The 22,391-nt window shown below is 42.5% G+C and overlaps 1 protein-coding gene across 3 annotated transcripts in view; it reads left to right on the top strand.

Annotated features, from left to right (window-relative positions):
• EBF1 (EBF transcription factor 1) overlaps positions 1–22,391 on the top strand; it is a 428,598-nt gene that overhangs the window by 25,849 nt on the left and 380,358 nt on the right. For all 3 annotated transcript variants that reach the window (XM_066618280.1, XM_066618279.1, XM_066618277.1), the window contains exon 6: positions 5,339–5,407. In XM_066618280.1, the coding sequence (XP_066474377.1) occupies positions 5,339–5,407 (69 nt within the window). The remainder of the gene's footprint in view (positions 1–5,338; positions 5,408–22,391) is intronic.

Here is a 22,391-nt window from a genome sequence, read left to right as displayed (position 1 = left end):
TGCATGTTTACTCACATATCAGCTCCACTGTGTTCAACAGGACTTGCTTTCAGGTAAATTTGCATGGGATTGTGATTGGTGGTGTATTATGAGCTCCATTCTGTCTCTCAGACACTCCTTTGGAAAGACAATGGCCTAAGTAGACATTAATGTATGCCCCTAGGTCCATTTCTGAGTTTGCCTCATGCCAAACCTGATGCTTCATCTCAACTGAGATCCTTTGAAAGAAGTGAGCACTCTTGCTGATGATGTCACTAGTCCTGCTCCAGGAGACATCCCAGAGCTCTCCCCCCCAATCTTCCACTGAGTGTCCCCTTGCTTATACCTCACCTGCAAAGGATTTTGAAGCCCTTTACAGCTGCTGTGAGGTTTTCACTGTGGAAAAAGAGATGTGTGTGTTGTGTGTGTGGGGGGCTCTTTCAGATTTTATTTTCATAAAACTACTTAAACTGTCTGGTTTTCGACAATGTGTTTCTGTTATGCTTACTGTAGTTTATCAATTTATTGCCAATCTCGCTGGTTTGTTATACATTATGTGCTATATTGCTCAGCAACATAAGTGAACCTTTGTCACCCTCCCTGGAGAGCTATTTATATGGTGTGACACGTCTAAGAACTGCTCTCTGTGCTGAGGTTCTTCTATGTTCTGTGGGGGAAAAGAGTCTATCTCCAAGCAAGGAAAGATGTAGGCTTAGCTTCTGGGGGTGGGCTCCATTTCTGAAGGATTCAGGTTTCAAGTTAAATCATACTAATCTTGCCTCTTCATTTCAGTTCCCAGCCTTTGTGAACCAGTGCCTGCTCCTTCACTTTCTTAACAAGAGCCCCTCCAAAAACAATGACATGAGCAGAATCTTGTCATGTTCCATATATGCATGTAAACCTCAGTTTGTGCATTTAAAATCTACCCACATGGAATACATGTTTCTTTTAAGCCAGCAGGCAGAGTCTTTTCCTTGTTAATGTTACACAGCACCATGCTTTTTAAGTTCATAAGAAATAACAACTGTTATTGCTATTATTGGAAGTAATAAACATAGTCATTATTGGTAATGGTGGTGGTGGATGGGAGGGTGTGTAGCACCCAGTGCATATAGTACTTTTCCCACTGAGGCCTGACCATGGCCATTCTTCATGGGGAAATTTTGTATGCATAACCTTTATACGTGGTTATGTAGCTGGGTGCATAATTTGTTGTGTCAACTAGTGTTATTTTCATTGTTTTTATTGCACACTACTTTGCATATTTCTTTTTCCCAATAGGAAAGCAACGTAAAAATATCTTAAATAAATGCATGCCTATGTATACAGACGCAAGGCCATTATTGTGATTGTGTAGTGCAGAATGCATCATTTTAGAATTAGGGCATATGAATAGCTTCAGGCCTTCATCCTTGCTTTAGCTCAGGTGTGATAAATTCATTTTGTACAGTGGACTGAATAGCATTCATGGTGCCTGTTAAGGGCTAGAGGTGATGTCATTAAGCAGGAAAGGGCCAGAAATTTTTTCTTCCTTAGAAACTTTTTTTTTTACTTTTTTAAAACTTTTTTTTTTACCGTTACTGACAGAAGATAAAATATGCAAATCTGGATCATATTTTCAAAATATGAAATAAGCCAATTATTAGTCTGCCCTTTCAGTCTGCCCTTTCAGCAGTGCCACTTCTGCTGAGACATCACTTTGCAGCTTAGCAGCTGAAAGGGGCTCTAAGAAGTGACACATTAGCTGAAGCAGTGCTGCTAAAAGGGTGACCTCATTGGGCTCTCCCGGAGACTAAGCAGCTTCTTCCTTTCTCAGCCTTCTTGGTCTGCCTCTTTCCTCACCTTCTGAGACCTCCTTCTGTTTCTCACACCCAGCACCTCGGCAGAAGTAGAGCTGCTGAATAGGCAGCCCTGGGAGAGCCCAGTTATCACACAAGGCCACCTTTTCAGCAGTGGCCCTTGAGCAAAAGCAGTGCTGCTGAAAAGATGGCTTGCATGATAATAGGGCTCTCCCAGTACCTCCTTTTCAGCAGTGCCACTTCTGCTGAGGTGTCACTGGAGTAGCTGATGGTGGTGCCTGGAGAGCCCTGTTATGAAGGGCTGATTAAAGAGGCCTTACGTTTGACATCTCTACTTTAGATACTGGCAGTTGCTAGCAACTTGCTGTGCAGGGTGATGAGGGCAGTGATTGACTCCACTGAAACCTTTCTTTGAAGACATGCCCCCCCCCCACCCAAGAGATGTAGTTGCTAGTTGTGCTGCCGGCTTCTTTTGTGACTGACTCCAATGCAGGGCTTCTCAAGCTATCTGATGGGGCAGACTGGCAGCATTCTCACCTCCCTCTTCTTTTCCCTTGTTTTGCACTCACTTGCAAGGCTTGGCATGCCTTCGGAAAGGCAACCAAGTACCACGGGGACCCTAGGGAAGCTTCATGGTTCCAATCTCCAGATACCCTCAACCCACTGGAGAACCCAGAAGCCACAGGACCTATGCTGAGGATCAGCAGCCGGTGGCTTACGGACTGGCACTGCGGACACTTTGAGATGCACTGCCTTGATGGATTCATTTAGGACTAATTATTATTATTATTATTGTTATTATTAAGAATACTTATATACCACTTTGCAACAAGAGAAGTTCACAAAGTGGTTTACATAGTAGAAAAAAAAAATCAATAAATGGTTCCCGGTCTCCAAAGGGTTCACAAACTTCATATAACATGTAATTCATATAAGTACTTTTGTGGTGAAAGAGCTATGGCAAGTAGAATCTCCCCCTGATGCAGTATTAACATAATCCAGTGACCATATGAAAATGTCCCTTTGCGGCATAGTCACAAATGCAGATTTTGGAGAGGAGAGAGGGACTTCAGGCTTCTTAGCAAAGTTCAGTGCTCTCCCCTTGGGTATACTGAAGACTACATTGCAAAAAGCTGTGTATTTCAAGAGCATTTGTTATGATTACTTCATTATACCTCATAATAACTACAGCCTTGTTATCACAACACAAGCCTGGGAACTTTAATTAATTGATTACATCTGCATAAATGTCTGTAGGAGTCAAAAAATAGCTCTGGAGAGAAAAATATCTCAGTTTGCTTTTCAGATGATCTCCACAGTCCCTGCTGTGACACACGTCTGATTTCTTCCTGTGTGAGAAATAAGGGAGCCAACTATCCCCCCCTTCTTGTTTTTGTACCTGTGTGAATAGTGGTTTCACATGCTGGTCAAGCTGATGTTAAAGAAATCATTTCAGGGGCTTGCTCAAAAGATGGCAACTGTAGAGATCCGGGAAAATGCCTCTGCGGGTACCCCTACCAACTATTTTTGTTAGCACTTCTATTAAAAAAGAGTTTATTTATTATTATTATTATTAACAGTATTTATATACCGCTTTTCAACTAAAAGTTCACAAAGCGGTTTACAGAGAAAAATCATTCTTTTATTATTTTATTATTATTTTTATTAGTTTATTATTTAAAAAATGCTGCCTGATTAATCAGTGCACCTTTCTAACTTAATGGACTACTTGACTAGGAACTCACTCCTATGCACATTCACTCGGATGTCGCTTTGTACTCAGTGAGCTTCCCTTGGAGTAAGTGTGAATAGGATTGCAACCTAAGGCTGCAATCCTATACTGGAGTGAGGCTGCAATCCTATACTGTACACACTTACTTGTGAATAAGTCCCATTGAACTTAATAATTCTTACTCCTGAGTAGACATGCATTAGGTTGTGCTGGAAGTCCCACTGAACTCAATGGTACTTACTTCGGAGTCAATAGGCATAAGATTTCACTGTAAATGTTGAAGTCCTCCTTCTGTCCCCTTTGAAGTAATATTTATGTGGAGAATAATGAAGAAATTGTTGTTAAACTCACTAGTTTATTCCCTCATGAACTACTGTGGACTACTATAGATGCATGAAGTTGACTGCTTTTAGCTTAAGCTAGTCTTCAAAGTATGGCAAGAAGACTGTTGCTTTTTGCTTCTGCAGACTAACATGGGTAGCCCTCTATATATGAAGGTATTAATTATTCACTTCTGGTCAGCCTTTCTGTGTTGGCAACTGAAAGGAGTGCATTTGACTTAGGAGGCTACAAATGGCTGACACCAGTCTTGAAAAGATTAAGGAATATGCAGTGGTGATCCTGGCCCCTGTGCCACCTGGGGCTAGGACCACAAAATGCCACCCCCAGCCTGAAAACATCATTTCTGGTTTTTCATCACTGGAAGTGATTTTTTTTAAGCCTTCTGACGGCCAGAGAGACCACACATGGCCTCTGGAAGACCTAAAAAGTTCACTTCTGGTTTTTGCTGAAAACCAGAAGTGACCTTTTTAGACCTTCTGGAGGCCCTTAGAAGACATTCTAAGAAGGGGGGGGGGAAAGCGGGTGGTGGGGGTCATGGTGCCACCCCCCACCAGGTGGTACCCTGGGGTGTTTGCCTCCCCCTTCCCTAGGTTCCCTAGACTTACACTGGGAATATAGTGCTATAAACATGCATCCTTTCCCAAAACAATATGATTGTTTTAAATATTGTGAGATAAAGGCGAATCCTTGCTTATGATCAAGGATGTTTATTTCTTTTTGCTGAAATTATTGGTTTGTGAAAATTATATTCTATTGTCATATCCTTATCCATTAGGAAATTGAGAAAGCCTAACTTGAAAAAGTAGCTGTCAGTTATGGCCTGCCTATTTCAGATGAGGGCCTACTGTTCAGCCCTTTATTTCACAGTGCAAATTGTATGATTTGCATACAACCAAAAAGGATGTGGTTGAAATTGTATATCGTTTGCAATGATAAAAGGAGAACGGTCTTAAGAACATTAGGACTCTGGAATTTATTTTCAACCTGCTTTCTAGATTCTGAGCCTTTTCTAAACTTTGCTATGACTGTTACAAACAACTCTACAACTAGGAGCACTACAAACATAGGTTTCAGAAAGGAAAGCTGGGGTTCTCAGGATTCAAACAGGCCACAGTCAAGTACTGAAGTCATTTGGTTCCCATGGAGTACCCCTGTTTTGACTTACACGGAGGACAGCTTGAAGCACTTGGAATGTAGCTGGAGAAGGCCATAATCGTTATCTTAAGAAAACCTTCCATTATTGTCCCTTTACAAAAGGGGGGGGGGAATAACCCCTTTTCTCCTTTTGTCCACTTTTTTGTTGCTTGCCAGCTGTGCAAAAAGTTAAAACCTAGTAATTAACCCATATGTGACCTACCATATTCAACTGATTTCCAAGCAGGGACAGAGTGGTAACTCTAGCTGGCAACGTGACCCTCCCTGTATTAGTGATTATGATTTTTCAAGTGTAAGGGCTGCACTAAATCCTTTCTCTTTTGCTCTGTAGCCGCTGTTGTGACAAGAAAAGCTGTGGCAACAGAAATGAGACTCCTTCAGATCCAGTGATAATTGACAGGTAAGGGCTGCTTGCCTTTTCCTTGAAATTATTTCCAGTTTATTTATTTATTTATTTACTCACTCATTGTAATGACACACCTGCCCCATGTTGCTAACAAACGAGGGTCATGTACGTATGTGGGTGTAATTTTGTTGTTCATATGGAATTTGTTGTGCCGAGAAGATTTTGATTTTCATGGAAAAGCTCTTTGGGATGTCACTGTGAGATAGGGGCTCGGTGAAGTGTTTTCTGGTTCTAGTCTCTCTGATTCATGCTCCTAAAGGGGATATTTTTCTTTCCAACTTTCTGTGCCTCGATTCGCATTCTGTGCCTGGGAAGCTTCAGGAATATAAAATAATAATAGTTTGCGATTTATGAAATGTGGTTGGGTGCTTATAAATATTTAACTTTTTTTCTTTGAAAAATGTTTGAATCATTATCACTTTTTAGCTACAGTAGTTCTCTTGGATGCAATCCACCTAAATTGTAAGGTTTGTTTTATGCGATCTGCAACCTAAAGGTTCCTCTCCCTGCTCTTTCCCCCTGCCTGCTTGTTTTCTTTGATTTGAGTGCAATTTTGATTGTATTGTCAGTTGATTAATTCCTTTTGCCTGTCTTAATTATTATGGTTTCTAAACTGATCCAAATTACTAATCTGACATGACCGAATAAATCACTATAGAACAATAAATTCACAGGAGTTGTTCAGTGCAATTTGCACGCGGCAGGCTTGCAAATTAGGTAATGCTGTGGCCAAATAGTCATTTTTACATTTTAATTATTGAAACTTGTCATACAGAAACATCTGATATACAGTTACAATGTTGTATTGCTGCAAGAGTGTTGCGACCGCACAAAGCTGATATTGTCTATCATCAGCCAAGAGAATGAGTACTATAGCAAAGGTTCATGGAAAAACTGAATTCCAGAGGGAGGCTTTTCTCCACATATAATGTGGAACTAAACTCTCCCCTCTTGTTTTATTGTCTAAATTAATGTTTACAGTGTTAAGAGCATAGGCTTTTCTTTGTTGGGTTGTACAGGAAGTGTAGTGTGTGATGCTAAAGCCAAGTGTGATTCCAAAATGCAGTGACGAGTGAAACATGATTGATAAGCAATTGTATCTTTTGCAGTTTTATATCTTTGGAATGATATTTGAAATAAGAAATATATTAGAAGCTTATCCTGGGTGTCTTTGCAAATGTTTCCTGAGTTAGCACAAATATATATTTAACTGCATGCAAGAATTATGCAGACATAGGAGAAAGCAAATGTCATTAAAAAAAACCCACAATATTGTGCATTCAAACTGTGTTGTTGTAGAACGATGTGTTAAAGGAGCCTCCGTTAGTTGCCTGAAAAGCAACAACATTCATGTGCTGTTGTTCTTGACAATGAAATGGTAAGACCCTTAATGGGAAGTTGACAGAAATGATGGTGTTATCCCCCATATGCAGATCTGTTGACTGCAGTTCATTTAAGTCATGAAACCTTCGACATACAGTACAGTACTCTGTCTTGTGTTCTATTCTTTCCAAGAAAAAAAGCTCTTCTACAGAAGAATGGATTTCTCTTCCTAGTTATGGATAGCTTTGGCCATGCGATACTTCAGCTGATATAGCCAGCATTTCAGAACTTTGTATTGAGACAGACTTGAAGTTGAATTCAGCTTCTAAAGTGGGCTATAATGCAGTTTACCTTGACACACATTTTGAATGTGAACTGGTTAATCTTTTAAAATTCTTCCCTTGGTTTTAAGTTGTGACTTTGATACAGAAGGTTGATATGACTGTGGTTTGAATAACATTTGATTTTGACCTGTTCCTGTGGGTTGCAGTGGCATAAGAAATTTGACTCAGCAGCGCTGTAATTAGCCTTGCCTGTGTTTTTGAAACAGGATTGGGTTACCTGGATCGCATTAGTGTGGCTTCTATTGTTGCCGCTTAGCATCTGTCCCAGTAGGGTACTTAAAACCTTTTTCTTGGCCAGGGCTAGTTCAAACAATTTAGGCAAAATAAAGTATGCGCTTTGTATAGTTAGTGGTTCTGGTGATGTGACTTGTGACATTTACCCTTTCCTATTTTTTTGCCTTGGCTTCTAAAAGCATAAAGCAATATATATGGAGGCTGTGCCTTAAACAGAATACTTTACAAATGGCTTTAACATTAAAAAACAGTCACAAGCTGGAACATATGTTGTGTTACACTCTGCTGTCACTCCTGCTTGCATAAAATTGTACGCTATTATGCCAATTGATATGCAAAACCATATTTTTACTTGCTATATTTTTTGCAAGTGATTCTTCAGAGGACACATTTGGTGTTGGGGTTTGCACATGTGTGTGCGCAAAAGCGTTCTCCAGTGGCTAACAGATTGATCAACCATGTAGTTAGCCTGAATTAATTTTAACATAGAACGACATCTTCAGTGCTATATTGAAGCAGTCAAGGACTGTGTTTATATAATACACATGTTTCCTCTCAAACATTGTCACCCCCATTTCTGCATGTGTCAAATGTGCTTTTGAGAATGCCTAATGAAGTGCTCTGCCTGTGGTACATATGTGTGTACACACAGAAATTTTCAAGTGAGTGCCTGAAAACAAGTGATTGACAACATTCACCTATGTATATCAACAGCCCCAGACAAAATTGGTGAATGCTAATCACCTAAGGGCGCAATCCTAACCCCTTATGTCAGTGCTTTCTAGCACAGGCATAGCAGTGCCGTGCTGCATCTTGCAGTTGGGTGTCACTCACGGAGGCCTCCTCAAAGTAAGGGAATGTTTATTCCCATACCTCATAGCTGCATTGCCCTTATGTCAGTGCTGGAAAGCACTGACATAAAGGGTTAGGATTGCACCCTAAATGTGGTTAATAACATTTCCTGGAGTATGTATGAAAGATTTGCTACTACAGAGTTATCTAACATGCATCAATGTATTACATTCATATATAATAGCCAGAATGAACTGAAACCATATATTCTTAAATGTAGGATTTTTGAACAATATAGTCAGTGCATTGGAGGACAATCAGGGAAATGATTTTGGGTTGGATCCAGAGTTTTCACTCTTGTCAACAGAAAGAGCTTCTGTTCATAAAAGAAAAGTTCCACCCATGGAAGGTGTTCTTCCATGAACAGAAGGGGTCTAAACTTTGGATCCAGTCCAATGTAATTTGCTCCATTAGAGTAGCACTTTATGACTGCAAGCAAAGTGACCTAGAGAGATTTTCTGTACTCAAGTGATCTGTCTTGTCCAAGAAATTGGATAGAAATCCATTATTCTCATAAGTTTTTAATTTGATAAAAACTAATACTGTATGTGTGTATCCAATCACCCTTTAGAGATGTTGTCTTTATCCGTCAAAGCTACCTGCATTCAGATCAAATCCCTAATACCCAAGAAATGTTTTTTTAAAAGGTTATTGTTGCCATGGCACAAAAATGTCAGCAATTGCATTTTATTTTCCCCACTTCTCTCCCCGCCCCTCAAACACCATTTCAAGTGCTTTCTCCTAGTCATGGCATTTTACACCATTCTGACACCAGGAACAGTTTACAGAAAATACAGTAAAATGAGAAGGACATAAAATGAGGCAGGATGTAAAATCTCTTCTCAAGCAGTTATTTGAAGGGAAAGATACATTGAAAAACAAACAGTCTATCCCCCAAAAGCACCTGTGATTTTATGAGGATGAAGAGGGAGCAGTAGGAGCAAAGATGAGTTGAGGGAAATAAGTTTGATGCAGAACAATTTGCTATGCATCCATTTCTGTTATAAGCGATGCTGTGTGTGTTCAAACTGGTTGTTGCAAAAAATGAAAAAAGAGTACCATTTCCTGTTATTACATAGATTTAGCATTCAAATGGTGACTCAAATTTGAATTGAAAAGGTTTGCAGTAAAATTCCTGGGCAGGAATTGAATAAATTGTACTTTTATTACTATACTGGATATTCCCATGTCCTAACCTTTTTTTCCATATCGTTATTCTAGTTCAATAAATAAAACCTCATTAGACTATTCCCATTTCAATGAGTTTATTAAATTTTACAGGAGTAATTAGCATAAGCTGTGCTAATTTTTCTGGAAGACTAATGAGAGAGCTTCCTAATTAGGTTTGCTTTGTAAGAATCTGAAAAGATGATAATGAAAAAAGTCACATAGGGTGCAATACAACAGGAAGGAAGAGTCTTATTATTTCTTGATTTGTGAAAGATGATTCTGTATCTTGGCACGGCTTCCAACTTAAAACAAAAAATCTTCAACTGATCACTGTAGAAATATATATTTCTAAATACAATATATATAAATAGATATTTGACTGAGATGTCTCTGCTTGACGTTTAGTTTCTTTTCCCCTTTCATGGATGAATCAGGTGCACAGCAGTTTTCTTGGCTAAGATAAACACGGAAAGTAATTTCAATTTCCAGTACATATAGCAGAATAACTCCAGCACAAACACTTATGCCTAGTACGCTGGATTCCATTAAAACCTCTAGTTCCTGTTGCTTGAGAATGGATGTACCCCGGGGATGAAAATATCCTTGTTATGGTCATGTAGGCATCTTAAAGTTTTGTCCAAGTGTCCAAGAATGGTTGATTTTTTTTTTCCTCCCTGGAAAACTGAAAGTAATATTTGATGTAGCCATCATGATGGCCATCCCACTATCATCTCTAGCAAATAGGGTCTGAAGGCTTTTGAGATGCTTCAAAAACCTGCAGAATCAGTTTGAGCAAAGATGACTGTGGGACTGAAGTATTTGCTAACTGTGGTGTATCTGAATGCAGCCACAATGCTGAACAAATATATGGTTATACAGCTTGTCTTGTGTAGGATTGCCACCTGGCTTTTTTTTTATGAACCTGGCTAGTTTTTCTTAATGCCTATTCTCTATATCAGTGTTTCTCAAACTGTGGATTGGAATCCATTGGGTGGGTCACGAGCCAATTTCAGGTGGGTCTCCATTCATTTCAATATTTTATTTTTAATATATTAAACTTGTTGCTGCCATGGTATGTGGCTGCATTTTGGGGAAATATTACAGACCTGTACTTTGAACAGGCTACTATGTACATGCTTTTAACAATGATAGTCAATGGGGCATACTCCTGAGTAAGTGTGGTAGGATTACGCAGGGGTGCTCAATAGGTGGATCGTGATCTACCGGTAGATGGCGAGGCAAAATGAGTAGATCGCGGAGCCCTGTCTCTCCAAACTGTTAATATGTCAGTTTCGTCTAGTGACTAGACGAAACTGACATATTTAGCTGACACTAAACTGACACTGAAACTGACACTTTAGCTGCTCTTCAGGCATGCAGCAACAAAACTGACGAAACTGACTAGACTCTAGTCAGTGTCATCAGTTTCGTGGCGCTGCATGCTGGAAGAGCAGGAGCTAAAGTGGGCGGCGGCGGGAGGGGGAGCTGGGCTGCACTGGACTGAGGCGCTTCCTGGGGCTCCGTAGCGGAAGGGGGGAGGGGCGGGAGTTCGAGATGGAGTCGCTCTGATGGCGGTTGCTGCAGGAGGCCCCGAGTGACCCTCCCCTTCCCTTCCAGTCAGATCCGGCCCAACCCAGCCCAGCCATGCCCGGCCCAGCCACCCCTGTAGGAGGCCAGAGGTAAGTGCTGCGGCCGCTGCAGCTCTCGGTCGGGCCTGACAAGTGAGACGACCCCCCTGGCCCCCCAGGGGAGGAGGGCAGGAGGAGGGCCGGTGGGAGCAGTATCTCCCCCGCCTGCCACCTGCAAGCGCAGCCCCACTCCATGGAAACGGGAAGCCCCCTGCCCCTTCCGAGGAGGACCTGCGACGCCTCCCTCTCCCTGCTGGTCTCGGGGCGCAGCCACAAAGAGTTTGGGAGGCGGCGAGTGGGGAGCTCCTCCCCCCCATAGTGCAGCAAGGCTGGGCATGTGCCTCTTGGGGGGACCTGTGGCTGCCCCCAGTATGTGGCTGCCCCCAGTATGGGGAGAGAGAAGAGGCCTCCCGTGTGCTTCCTGAAGCATCTGGTGGGCCACTGTGGGGCACAGGAAGCTGGACTTGGTGGGCCTCCTCTGACCTGGTTCAGCAGGGGCTCCATACATCAAAGGGGGTGTCTGTCAGACGCTTCCTTCCCCCCTGGTAGATCTCCGGGCCTTGCTGGGTTTCAAAGTAGCTCTCGAGCTGAAAAAGTGTGAGCACCCCTGGATTACAGCCTAGGATTGTTAAAAATGTTCTTGCTTGATGACGTCACTTCAGGTCATGACATCACTTCCGGTGGGTCCTGACAGATTCTCATTCTAAAAAGTGGGTGTCTGTTCTAAAAGTGTGAGAACCACTGCTCTATACATTCTAACTAATAGGGCCATTATGTAATAACCCTTGTTGTGATCAAGCAAATCCCCTTAAACTAGGTAATTTTAGATGTTCATTCAGAGGTTCCCGCAGCGTACACTGGATTCCAGTGGAAAACATCTGCCCTCTGTGACCATAACATTGTGTGCTGGGATGCTTTCCCAGATTGTTATATGGGAAAGTAGCCAGGGAGCTGTGTGAGACGGAGCTGTTCTATCACCACTGCTTCTAGAGCACAGAATTCCTCTGCAAAGCAGGCCAGTTTTCCCACTATCTGTCTTCTTGCTGATACAACCTAAGAGACTGAAAACGGTTTGTCTGTTAGGGCCAATTCACACAAACAGCATGTAACAGCCACAAGGAAGGCCTTTCTCATGATGATTGCTGAACTGGTTGCATACATACATTGCCATGGAATGGATTCAGCTTTTTAGCACACCACAGCTAACCCAGATGTAAAGTGGTAGAAGTAGCATGCTAAAGGACAAATGCGGCTCTTGATAGTGCCTTCACATGACAAGCTGGCACAATATGAATCTGCTGAGCAAGTTTTTGCTACAGCTGCCCATAAACAAAAATGATCAAATGAATCAGTCTTCTGGTCATACATGTACCTTTGGGCTTGAGGACCTTAACATGTTTATTATGTTCATGTTGTTAACACAGTTGGGATGCTTGGGGCCAGTGTAATCAGCAGAGAAGGATGCATAATCAATGGCGATGGGTGCAGTGAAAAAGACAGAAAATTAAAAGAACTGATGTAGCCTCAGAGTCATCTCATGATGAACAGAGAGCATGACGTTAGGTTTTCATTTATTTAATGTTTCTGGGCATTGGCATGTTGGCTTTCCACCCCCAAAGGCACCCTTAAGACAGCTCATATTTGGTTGAAAAGGCAAGTCACTTAAAAGCACAGCTAGTGGTGGCGGTGTTGGTGGATTCTTTGACATGTAAATTAACATGTTGTAAGTTGCTACCCCAATCCAATAATTTTCTGCCAATATAGGGCTCTGATATATACTTGATGTACGTCTCTTTCAAGGGCTGTCCTATTTACAGTAGTTCCCAACCCATGGTAGGTGGTCCGTGAGACCCTGAGAAGTGATCCACAAGGTCTCAGGAAAAAAAAGATTGCCTTTGATCACTTCCAGCATCTTGCCAAGCGAGCAGTTGCTCATGGCCACCAGAGAGACTGGAGAACTGACTGGTTGCAGCTGGCACTTCCAGTGTCTTGCCAAGTGCTCCCCCATGGACTACCAAATTCAATTGTATTTTGTGTGTGTGGCAGTGGGGGTGGAGGGTTGCATGTGGTCCAGGATGATTCCAATTTTTACCTTAGTAGTCCACAAACTCCTGAAGATTGGGAACCACTGTCTTAAAAGGTGAGCAGCTCTGCATGTATATCTCTTTGGGCATGGAGTGAATGGGACAGCTGCAAGAACAACAGTGTCATTGCACATCACCAGTATATGGTGATTTTTCAGGCAGTCAAATTAAGGGCACACTGGGGTCCAAATTAAGTAGTTTTGAGACTCATTGGTTTCAGTGACAGGGTTAGGATTAGGTTTAAGCTTATATTTAAATCTCTCCAGTTTCAACTTAAGTGCTTAACTTTGGTGGGATTTACCCTGTTGGGATCAGGTTTGGAATCAGATCCTATTCTATTGGATTCAGGTTTGACCTCCCCTTGGAAAAGATGAGGAAACTAGCACGTATAGCCAGCAAATGGAAGTGCGACAGGAAATGCCTTGCTGAATGATATCAATAGCTGTCTCCGATGTTGATCTTTCTCATCCATCTGGACTAGTTGCAACTGAAATTGAGAATCCTTCTTTAATATGTGGTTTGGAGTACGTTGGTTAGTGCTCTGTTTCATACAAGTTTATGTGTGGATGTGGAAGCACCATGGAGTGTGTAAAAGAAGTTTATTGTAGGGTCTAAGAAATCTGTACATAATGATGCACACGAGTGCACTCTCTTAATATATGCAGTAGGCTGAAGTTTCACTGACACTCTAGGAGGCCTGCACAACTGGTGACTCACCAACCTGAATACAGCCCACTAGTCATGGTTTCTGCCCCACTGGGTGTTTGACAATCCTTTGTTTCTTGCAATCCATGAAGGTAGCAAAAACAGGGTGCTTACTGAGTCCTGGTGGGCAACATATATGGCTAACAAGTATTGTGGATGACAAGTAGCATGGGCTTACACTATAGATTAAAAATATATTGTTTCAGTGAAAGAGGAACAGGCGGGTTAGAGTCTTAGAGCAAACTAACTGGATATAATGGCAGGTGACGTACTTTTCTCCACAGCTGAGTTCAGATACTGGGCATGTACTTGCCTGGAGGAAAAATGCTTGGAAAGAAGGGCTGCAGAGATGTAAGCAACAGGCAAGAATGCCATATTTCTTCACCCATGGACCTCTTTTGCTGTTAAAATGACCTCTCATTCCCTCTTTTTGCAAGACTGTGGCAAGTTCATGTTTTACAACATGGGAATGTCATCATATCTAGTTTGGCCCTTAGCTTTATAATGAGTCATTTTTCTTTTCTTCTCATTCTGCTCTTCCTGGAAAGTGAAGACAAGTTGGCAAGTGAATCCTTTATTTCATAAAGGCAAATTCTATTGCAAATATGCACTGTGTGCTTTTCAGTGTAAGAAAGCCCTTAAAATATCTGCCTGAAAGGCAGGGCCTTTTCCTGGCTGGGTAGCCCAGAAGGTAGAGAGCACTCCCCACACCACCTTCCAGGGGTTAGTACCTTAAAGGACTGGGCTTTTCTTTTGTTTCTCTTCACAAAACTTCAAATGTCCTATTCATAGCTATTGATTTCTTAATGCTAGCTGCTACTTCAAAGTGTGCACAGGGGCAAAGAGGACAGAGGCGGCCCATAGGATTACCTGGGTCAACAGAACTAAGAATCTTTTATTCCATTTCATGTATTATTTAAAAGAGAGTTTTTTTGGGGGTGGGTGCAGAACGACAATTTTGCTTCCACCAGTGAAAGAGAGCAGAATGGAGCACATCCAGAAATATCTCTGAATTATTATTGTGGAGTCAATCTGATTTCGGAATCCCTTTCCTTTATTTAGACTTCTGCATCATCGTGATTTGGAATAAGGCTGTTAAAATGATGTTATTCTGGGTATGTCTGTATGGCATAATGTGCAGGAATGGACTTATTGGAGCAGGGTGGAATGCATTCATCACTTGGTTTTTTTAGCCATGGCAAGATGCTTTTTCAAACCTGATTGTGTAGCCACACTGAATCTAAAAGTACTTATTAGAAGCAAGAGGGTAAGATCTTGTCAGGGATGGTGGGCACATTTAAGCTGCAATCCTGTGCACATTACCTGGAAGTAAGGCCCATTGAACTCAGTAAGGCCCATTGAACCTCTGAGGAGATATGCATAGGATTGTGCTGTTCGGTTGATACGATTAACCTAGTGGCTGAAAATTGAGATGGGAAAAAAGCCTTATGCTCAGAGCTTGCTAAATAGAGTCTGAGTTTCTCAGTAGGACTTATGGCCTCTTCAGTCATTGTGGGTTAAGAAGCATTCATGTTTAAATTAATAAATGGTATTTGTACTATGTGTACATGCATTTTAGCCCCTGGATTCTGCATGGGTTCTGGAATAGATAAATGTTGTGATGGTGTTCATGTGTGTGTACATGGTGTACGCTGTCAGTAACATGTAACATGTCAGTAACATGTAAAGCAGCTCTAACACTGCCTGTACATCCCTGATGCATTCCTGCAATTTCTTCTCAACCTTGTCTAAGTGAGTAGGCTTTTAAAATAAAATTGCTATCAATCTCTAGCATACACTCTTCTAGTGAAAACCAAACCCGCGATGCCTATTCGTTTTTACAGCAGAGAGGAACTCGGTGCATGGCTCAGTGTACTGTCCCACAGAAAGCTCTGCTGAAAACGAGTGGTTGTGCAGGGCTGGTCCCTACTTGTCTTGTTCTTTGTTCATGGATAGATCTGCACCAGCACCAACCGCTGCAGCACTGCCAGCTGTGATTGCCAGCAGCTGCCATTGAGAGTCAGCCCAAGAGGGGAAGATCCATTCACTTATGGGCCACTAGGTCATGCAGCTATGAAGGACAGAGAAATTCCTGTTTGTGTGATGCAGGTGCTACAGTTCTGTGCCTCTGAAGAGACTTTTAGCGTTTGGCATCTCTACCAACCAATGCTGAAGTTGGCTCGCTCAGGTGCAACAGCACCAGCACTGGAACCGCATAAACCATCTCTCAAACTCAAGTCCAGTGGTTTTCAACTAGTGTGCCACAAAAGATCTGCAGGTGTGCCATTGAAGTTTGGTGGAGGGTCATTTATTAGTCCCCAAAGTTCCCCACTGGCAGTGTGGCCTTGCCAATTGTCAAAAGTTGATAGGGTGCCTTGATAATTTTAGCACCTAATCAGTGTGCTGTGAGATGAAAAAAATTGAAAATCACTGTGGTAATCATTTGGTGATGCTTGTGGCCATTTGGCCCAATGAATCAATCACATCCCACTTCTTGCTAACAGGGATGAGCCAGAATCAGATGTGGCCAGTGGATCTTATATAGACAGCAGCAGGATTTTTCTTAAAAGCTATTTAGTACCACTTCAGAAAAGCAGCAACATGTGTACGGAATAGCAATGGCATGGTATGTTCTGAATTTTCTATTTCTCCGTTAACATTCTAGCTTATTTCCTGTCTGAGTTTTGGAAAAGTACAAGTGAGCCATACAAAGTTCTCTGTGTGTCATTTCGGCCACTTTGCACAGCTAGTTGTGAAGAGATACATTACAGTATGAATGAAGAATTAACTTTATAAATTATTAAGGCACAGATTTCAGATTTTTAAAAAAATAAAAAATGTCTTGAATAATTTTTGGCACTTTTGAAAAACACTCTGGATGTTTCTTTAGTACATGAAAATCTACATTCAAAGTGAATGTGACATGTCTGATGCTGTTAATCTGCTCTTGGTATGAACTAGGTCATTAAAATGTGTTATTTCATTACCTTGAAATTATATCCTGGACATTATTAAAGTGACCCAGATATAGACTTTCACAGCAACCGTTGAAATGCTGTGAACAGTACTGTTTTGTCTTCCGTTCCTCGCTGCCTGGAAAGGTGTAGGCAGATGAAGATAAATCTAGTGCAGGCTATTTCTCCAGTTACAAACCTTTGTTCCAGTGCAAATAAAGGTTTTCGATATACAGGGTTCATTATAACAGAATTTTAATTGCTGTAATCTGGCAAAAGTCCTAGTCAGACAAGAATGTTTTTCTTTTAAGATATAGTGGAAATATCTCGACTTGAATTCTGCAGCTTGTGTGTCCTCTCTTGATGATTTTTTTTTTTTTGAAACTTCATAGATTAGAACAGTAACAAAATTATTCTAGAGGTTGATAATGTTGTGCCTTGTCACTAGAACCATATTCTGAGAACACTAGTTGGAGTAGAAGGCAAAGTACCTGGGAATAGGGGTGGGGGAGGAGAGGACGCCCCAATGAAAAGCCACTTCTGCCTTGAACAGACAATCTGGCAAATCTGTATAGCACTATAGTGACACAAAAAACCTCTAGGGCACAGCATTCTCCAACTATACCATTTAGCTAACTCTTGGAGGCACAATAGTTTTGTAATATAAGAAAAGTAATAGTGTTAGAGAACACGTCTTTAATAAGATATTGTCTACTGCCCTGCCATATGGTTCAGAGCAGCTTCCCGCTCTATGGGGCTTTTGATTCCTCTCAATAAGATTATTTCAAATACTCTAATCCTGAATCATTGACATGAATACAAAAGCCTAGTGACATCTAATAGATGCCTCTTAGCTTTGCTTTTCCCTCTTGTTCCTTGCCTTTTTCTTTTTTACCTGACAAAAAGCTTACAGACACTTGGGCTCTGTCTCTCAGTAGCAGCATGGGGGGCTGCTCATGAAATATAAAGGAGGAAAAAAGGAATGACATAGGGCTGATAAGCCACAGAGCAAAGGACCATAGATTAAAAGTAAATGCCAGTAAATCCTATCCTGTACACTCACTTGTTCTTTTCTTGTTTTCTTTAACTCTTCCAGCACTGGAGGAAAATTGAGGCCAAGGCAAGTCAGGGAATCAAAAAGGGCAGAGGAAACTAAAACGAGTGCTTTGCCTCTCGTCTGTCAGTCTGACACATTTTTGTGGGTCTGGCTGGCACAAATCGAGACAGATTTTACTGGCTAAAAAGACAATCCTGGCAGAAATTTCAGCTAACCTGTATATCACGCTATATTGCAGACTATACAAGATATTTTATATAGTATCTTAAAGAACAGTTCAGTCAATTATGCTTTTTTCATCCTGCTGCCAGGACTTCCTGAAGTAGGACTAGTACAGTTATTTATTATTTATTTGTAGCATTTATATGCTGCTTTTCCAACACCTAGCTTACAAAAGTTGCAGGGGCATTTCCCAAAAGGCATCAGAATCGTTCCTAAATAACAGTGAGGAGAATCGGTTTTTCAGCTCTAAAAGGAGATCATTCCTCCACCTTGAGGGCTACAACTGGAAGGGCCTGCTTCTCAAAGCAGATGTTGTTATCACATACATTGATGGTACCTGAAGCAGGGTCTCAGTTGACAAATGAAGCTGGGCTCATATAGGCAGATATTTGTGAGTCCCAAACTGTAAGGTCAAATCAGCATTTTGAAAGGGCCTGGAAGTAAACTGGCAGTCGGTGCATCTAATGAAGTAAAAGCTTCTCTCCTACCTGCTGACATTTGACAGGAGACCGGCCATAAAGTTTTGACCGAATTAGAGTTTTTGAGCCATCTTCAAGGGCTCACTAGCATACCTGGGGGGGGGGGGGAAGGGGAGCTTGCTGCCTCTCTGTCAGTGCCTGGGTGCTGACTGAGCTACCACTCCCCTCCCCTCCTCCTTTATAAGAGGATAGGAGACAGGCGCACTAGAGAGGCACTTACGCTCTAGGACGCCCATCTCGTCTCCTCCTATAAAGGAGGAGGGGAGAGGGGGGCTGGTCCAGTAGGCGCCAAGACGCTGCCTGGGAGGCAGTGTCCAGCTATCTCCCCGGAGCGCTCCTGGGCACCCCTGCTCTGCCTCTGAGGGTGTCCCTCAGGGGCGGGGCAGAAGTGGCGTGCGCCCCCTCTGACTTCAGAGGGAACGCGTGCCACTTCCCGGCCTGGTTGCCCTGCTCCGCCACTGAGGGCGTCCCTTGGGCAGAGTGGAAGCGGTGCGCACCCCCTCTGACATGCGTGCCGCTTCCTGGCCCCCACGGAGCCTTCCGTGCAGCTTACAAGCTGTGCAGTGGTCTCCACTGCAGCGGTCTGGGGCCGCTGGGAGCAGCCCCAGACCGCTGCCATGGAGACCCCCGTGGCGCTGAAGGCTCCGTGGGGGCCTCAGCTGTCTCCTCCATTCCCCCTTGTCTTCAAAGGGAGAACGGAGGAGGCAGCTGCGCGGAAGTAACTGCAGTGATGATGACATCACTGCAATTACTTCCGGGTCACGTGTGTGGGGGGGCGGAGAAGGGGGGCAAAATGGGGTGTGGGGGGCGGAATTCTGGGGGTTGCTCTGGGCGCGGGGACCCCCGGGAACACCACTGCAAGGGCTGCTCCACTGTGAGTGTACTACAGTAGTCAAGTCATAAATTATAAATGTATGGAATACATGGATAAGAATTGTGAGATCATGTTTCTCCGAGAAGGGGCAGTTCCTACATAGCAAGTGTTGTTGATTTTTTTTAAAAGAATTTGTTTAAGAGACCATAGCAACCTGCTTATCAAGATGCAAGTTAGGATCTAAGACACCAACCCTATGCAAATGAGGTAACAAGCGCTCCATCATTTGTCAGCATATTCAGACCTCCTAAAACAGGAGGATTTTCCATCAACATAATCTCTATCTGGTCCGGATTCAATGGCAGTCTTTCATCATCCTCATTCCTTTCACTGGTGTTCATCCAACCAATAGTTAAGAGCAGAAACAGCAATGCTTGGGTGCTTGCTAACAAAATATAGAGCTGGATGACCCTTTTGGAATAAAGTCCCAGTGGTTTTAGGTAGACATAAAACAGTATTAGCAGAAGTACTGAGCTCTTTAGCACACCACTTACAGATTCCTAGGGCAGTGGTTCCCAAACTCCTACAGGGGAGCTGAGAACTAGGTAAGTGTTTGTGCAGGCAGGGAGGGGGGCGGGGAGGGGGGCAGGAACAGTGCTGCTACTGCTAAGGAGCTTTTTTTTTTTTTTTTTTTTTTTACTAACCTGGCAGCAGTGCTGGCCTCCTGCAGAGTCCTAGAGGCTTGCAGCTCCCTCAGATCTCCTCCACAGCTTGGCAATGTGATCTCTGCAGCACTGTTGCTGCCATTGGAGCAGGGCCACTCCCCTTAGTGGGGAATGCCCTGTTTCCAGTTCCCCTGGTGGGTTCAAACCCACCAGTTTGGGTACCACTGTCCTAGGGGAACAAGTTCACCTCTCCAGTGGTCTCTGAAGTCCTCTGTACAAAAAATGATGATATGGATAGCAAGTCCTAACCCTTCTCTCCCCCCCCCCGTCTGATGTCCCAGTGGTCCAGGAGGTTGGCATGAGTCACTGTATAAAAAGCCACTGAAGGGTCTAACAAAATCAGAAACAATATTTTTCCTCTGTCAGTCTCCTGATACAGCTCATCCACCAGGGCTACCCACATCTTGAACCCTAAATCACACCTGATGCCAGAGTGAAAAGCTGCAATATTTTGCTGTGTGTGTTGTGTTCAGCTTCACCATAGTGTAATGAAGCAGTTACTATTGTTCCCATTTTAGAGATAGGGAAAACTGAGACTGCGATTTAGGAAGGACCTACAGTGAAGTTTTTGGAAGACAATCTCAGATTCAAGGCTAGGTTTTTGGTTTTTTTAAATCATGGGTGTATACAGACTTGCAGCAGACAAATCAGAGATAAAATAGTTCTCCTAGATGCCCCATATTAGTGACTTCTATTATTGCTGATGTTAATATTTAACTGAATCAAGACCTATTTGATTTCACTGAATAATTCTCTGATGGAGTGAGGGGAAAGACGTTTTCTTCCAGCATCCTCAGAAATAATTCTTTAGTATCAAATACTTCTACTAAATAGCTTATCAGCATAGTCTATATAATTGGTTATTAGGAGTGCAAAGCCTGTAAAATTGTGATTAGTTTAGAATTTTTTTTAGTTACATCAGATTGCGTTAAGAAACTTAGGACGCAATCCTAACCAACTTTCCAGCACTGACTTAGCTGCAATGTAGCCCCAAGTTAAGGTAACAAACATGCCCTTACCTTGAAGAGGCCCCCTTGATTGCCTCCCCACTGCAGGATGCAGTGCAGGCCACACTTGCACAGCTATGTCAGTGCTGGAAAGTTGGTTAGGATTGCGCCTTTTGTGATTTTTCAGGTAACCACCTGAATCCAAATGTGGTTTGCCTTTTCGTTTCAAAAAGGACTTACCCCTGAGTCAGAGTTCTTACTTTCTCTGTAATCTCCATGAAATTAACCTTTCAGTTAGATTCTTTTTGGCATCTGTCTAGCAGCATATCTATTGGCTGACATCCCAGATATTAAGTCACTCTGAGTGTACGTTATAGAACATTTTGCCTTGCTCAAATTTTGTAGAAGGTTGACAGGAGCAAGGAATTAATGCTTTCTATACCTTAATCATTGCATAGTTCTTTCCCAAAAGTGGATTGGGAAGTGTCAGTGTTGTACAAGGATTTGTCTGCTCCAGAGTTCCCATCTTGCCACAGCATGGTGTCTTTGGTTCTTTGAGAACCTATGTTTAGGATTTAGGCACATGTTGACACATGCTCATGCTCTGGGCTATGTATAGTCCATCTCTCTATGAAGCACAGAACTTGATATTAGACGTAGGACTGAATAGCATTTGCTTCTCAGCTTTTATTTTATGAATAATATTTCTAGTCTTAAAATGATCGTATGTGACAATCTAGATTAGTGGTTCCCAAAGTCCTACTCAGACTTTGGGACTGCACTAAGGTTTTGTTTGGGCAAGGACTTGGGTGGGGGAGTGCCCTGTGGTGCCGCAGCGATTGGGGCGCTGCAAGTCCCAGGGACTTGTAATCATTCCTGGGGGGTCAAGGAGGGTCCAGGTGGCCTGCAGCCCCTTCTGCGAGTTTCATTCCTATGAAAACCGAAGTGGACTCTGATTACAGATTGGAGCGATTAGGAGCAGCGCAGAAGCTTGCAGAGGAGCACCCATATCCGATTCCCATGGTGAATTCCAATCCATCACTTTGGGAACCACTGATCTACAATTCTAGATGGTACTTGTTGCTTATTAGTGCAGAATATACCAACTGAATTTTTTTCACATGGGTATGAGAAACTTTGCTGAAATCTATTCTTAAATTTGGTTCTCTCTTACCCTTTGCCCCAAATCTGGATCTCTGTTTCTGAAACTGGTTTTCTACTCTCTCCAGCCAGCATTCTGCTTCTCAATTGTTTGCACCTCCACTCCATCTAGGTGGGATTCCCCCCCCCAACTGAAGCAAATTGAAGTGTCTAAAGGTCATGATCTCTGACCTTTGTTTGTGACACCCTCTTTAGGTATAATCCTCCAGACTGAGAACTCAGAGTCCTTGTAATATGTAACTCCATAGACTTTGCTTGTTTATAAATGAAGTTGCTTAG

Source organism: Tiliqua scincoides, chromosome 2 (genome assembly GCF_035046505.1).
Source record: "Tiliqua scincoides isolate rTilSci1 chromosome 2, rTilSci1.hap2, whole genome shotgun sequence".
Lineage (NCBI taxonomy): Eukaryota > Metazoa > Chordata > Lepidosauria > Squamata > Scincidae > Tiliqua > Tiliqua scincoides.
Note: the sequence above shows the minus strand (reverse complement) of the source record. Positions and strands in the feature narration are given on the sequence as shown.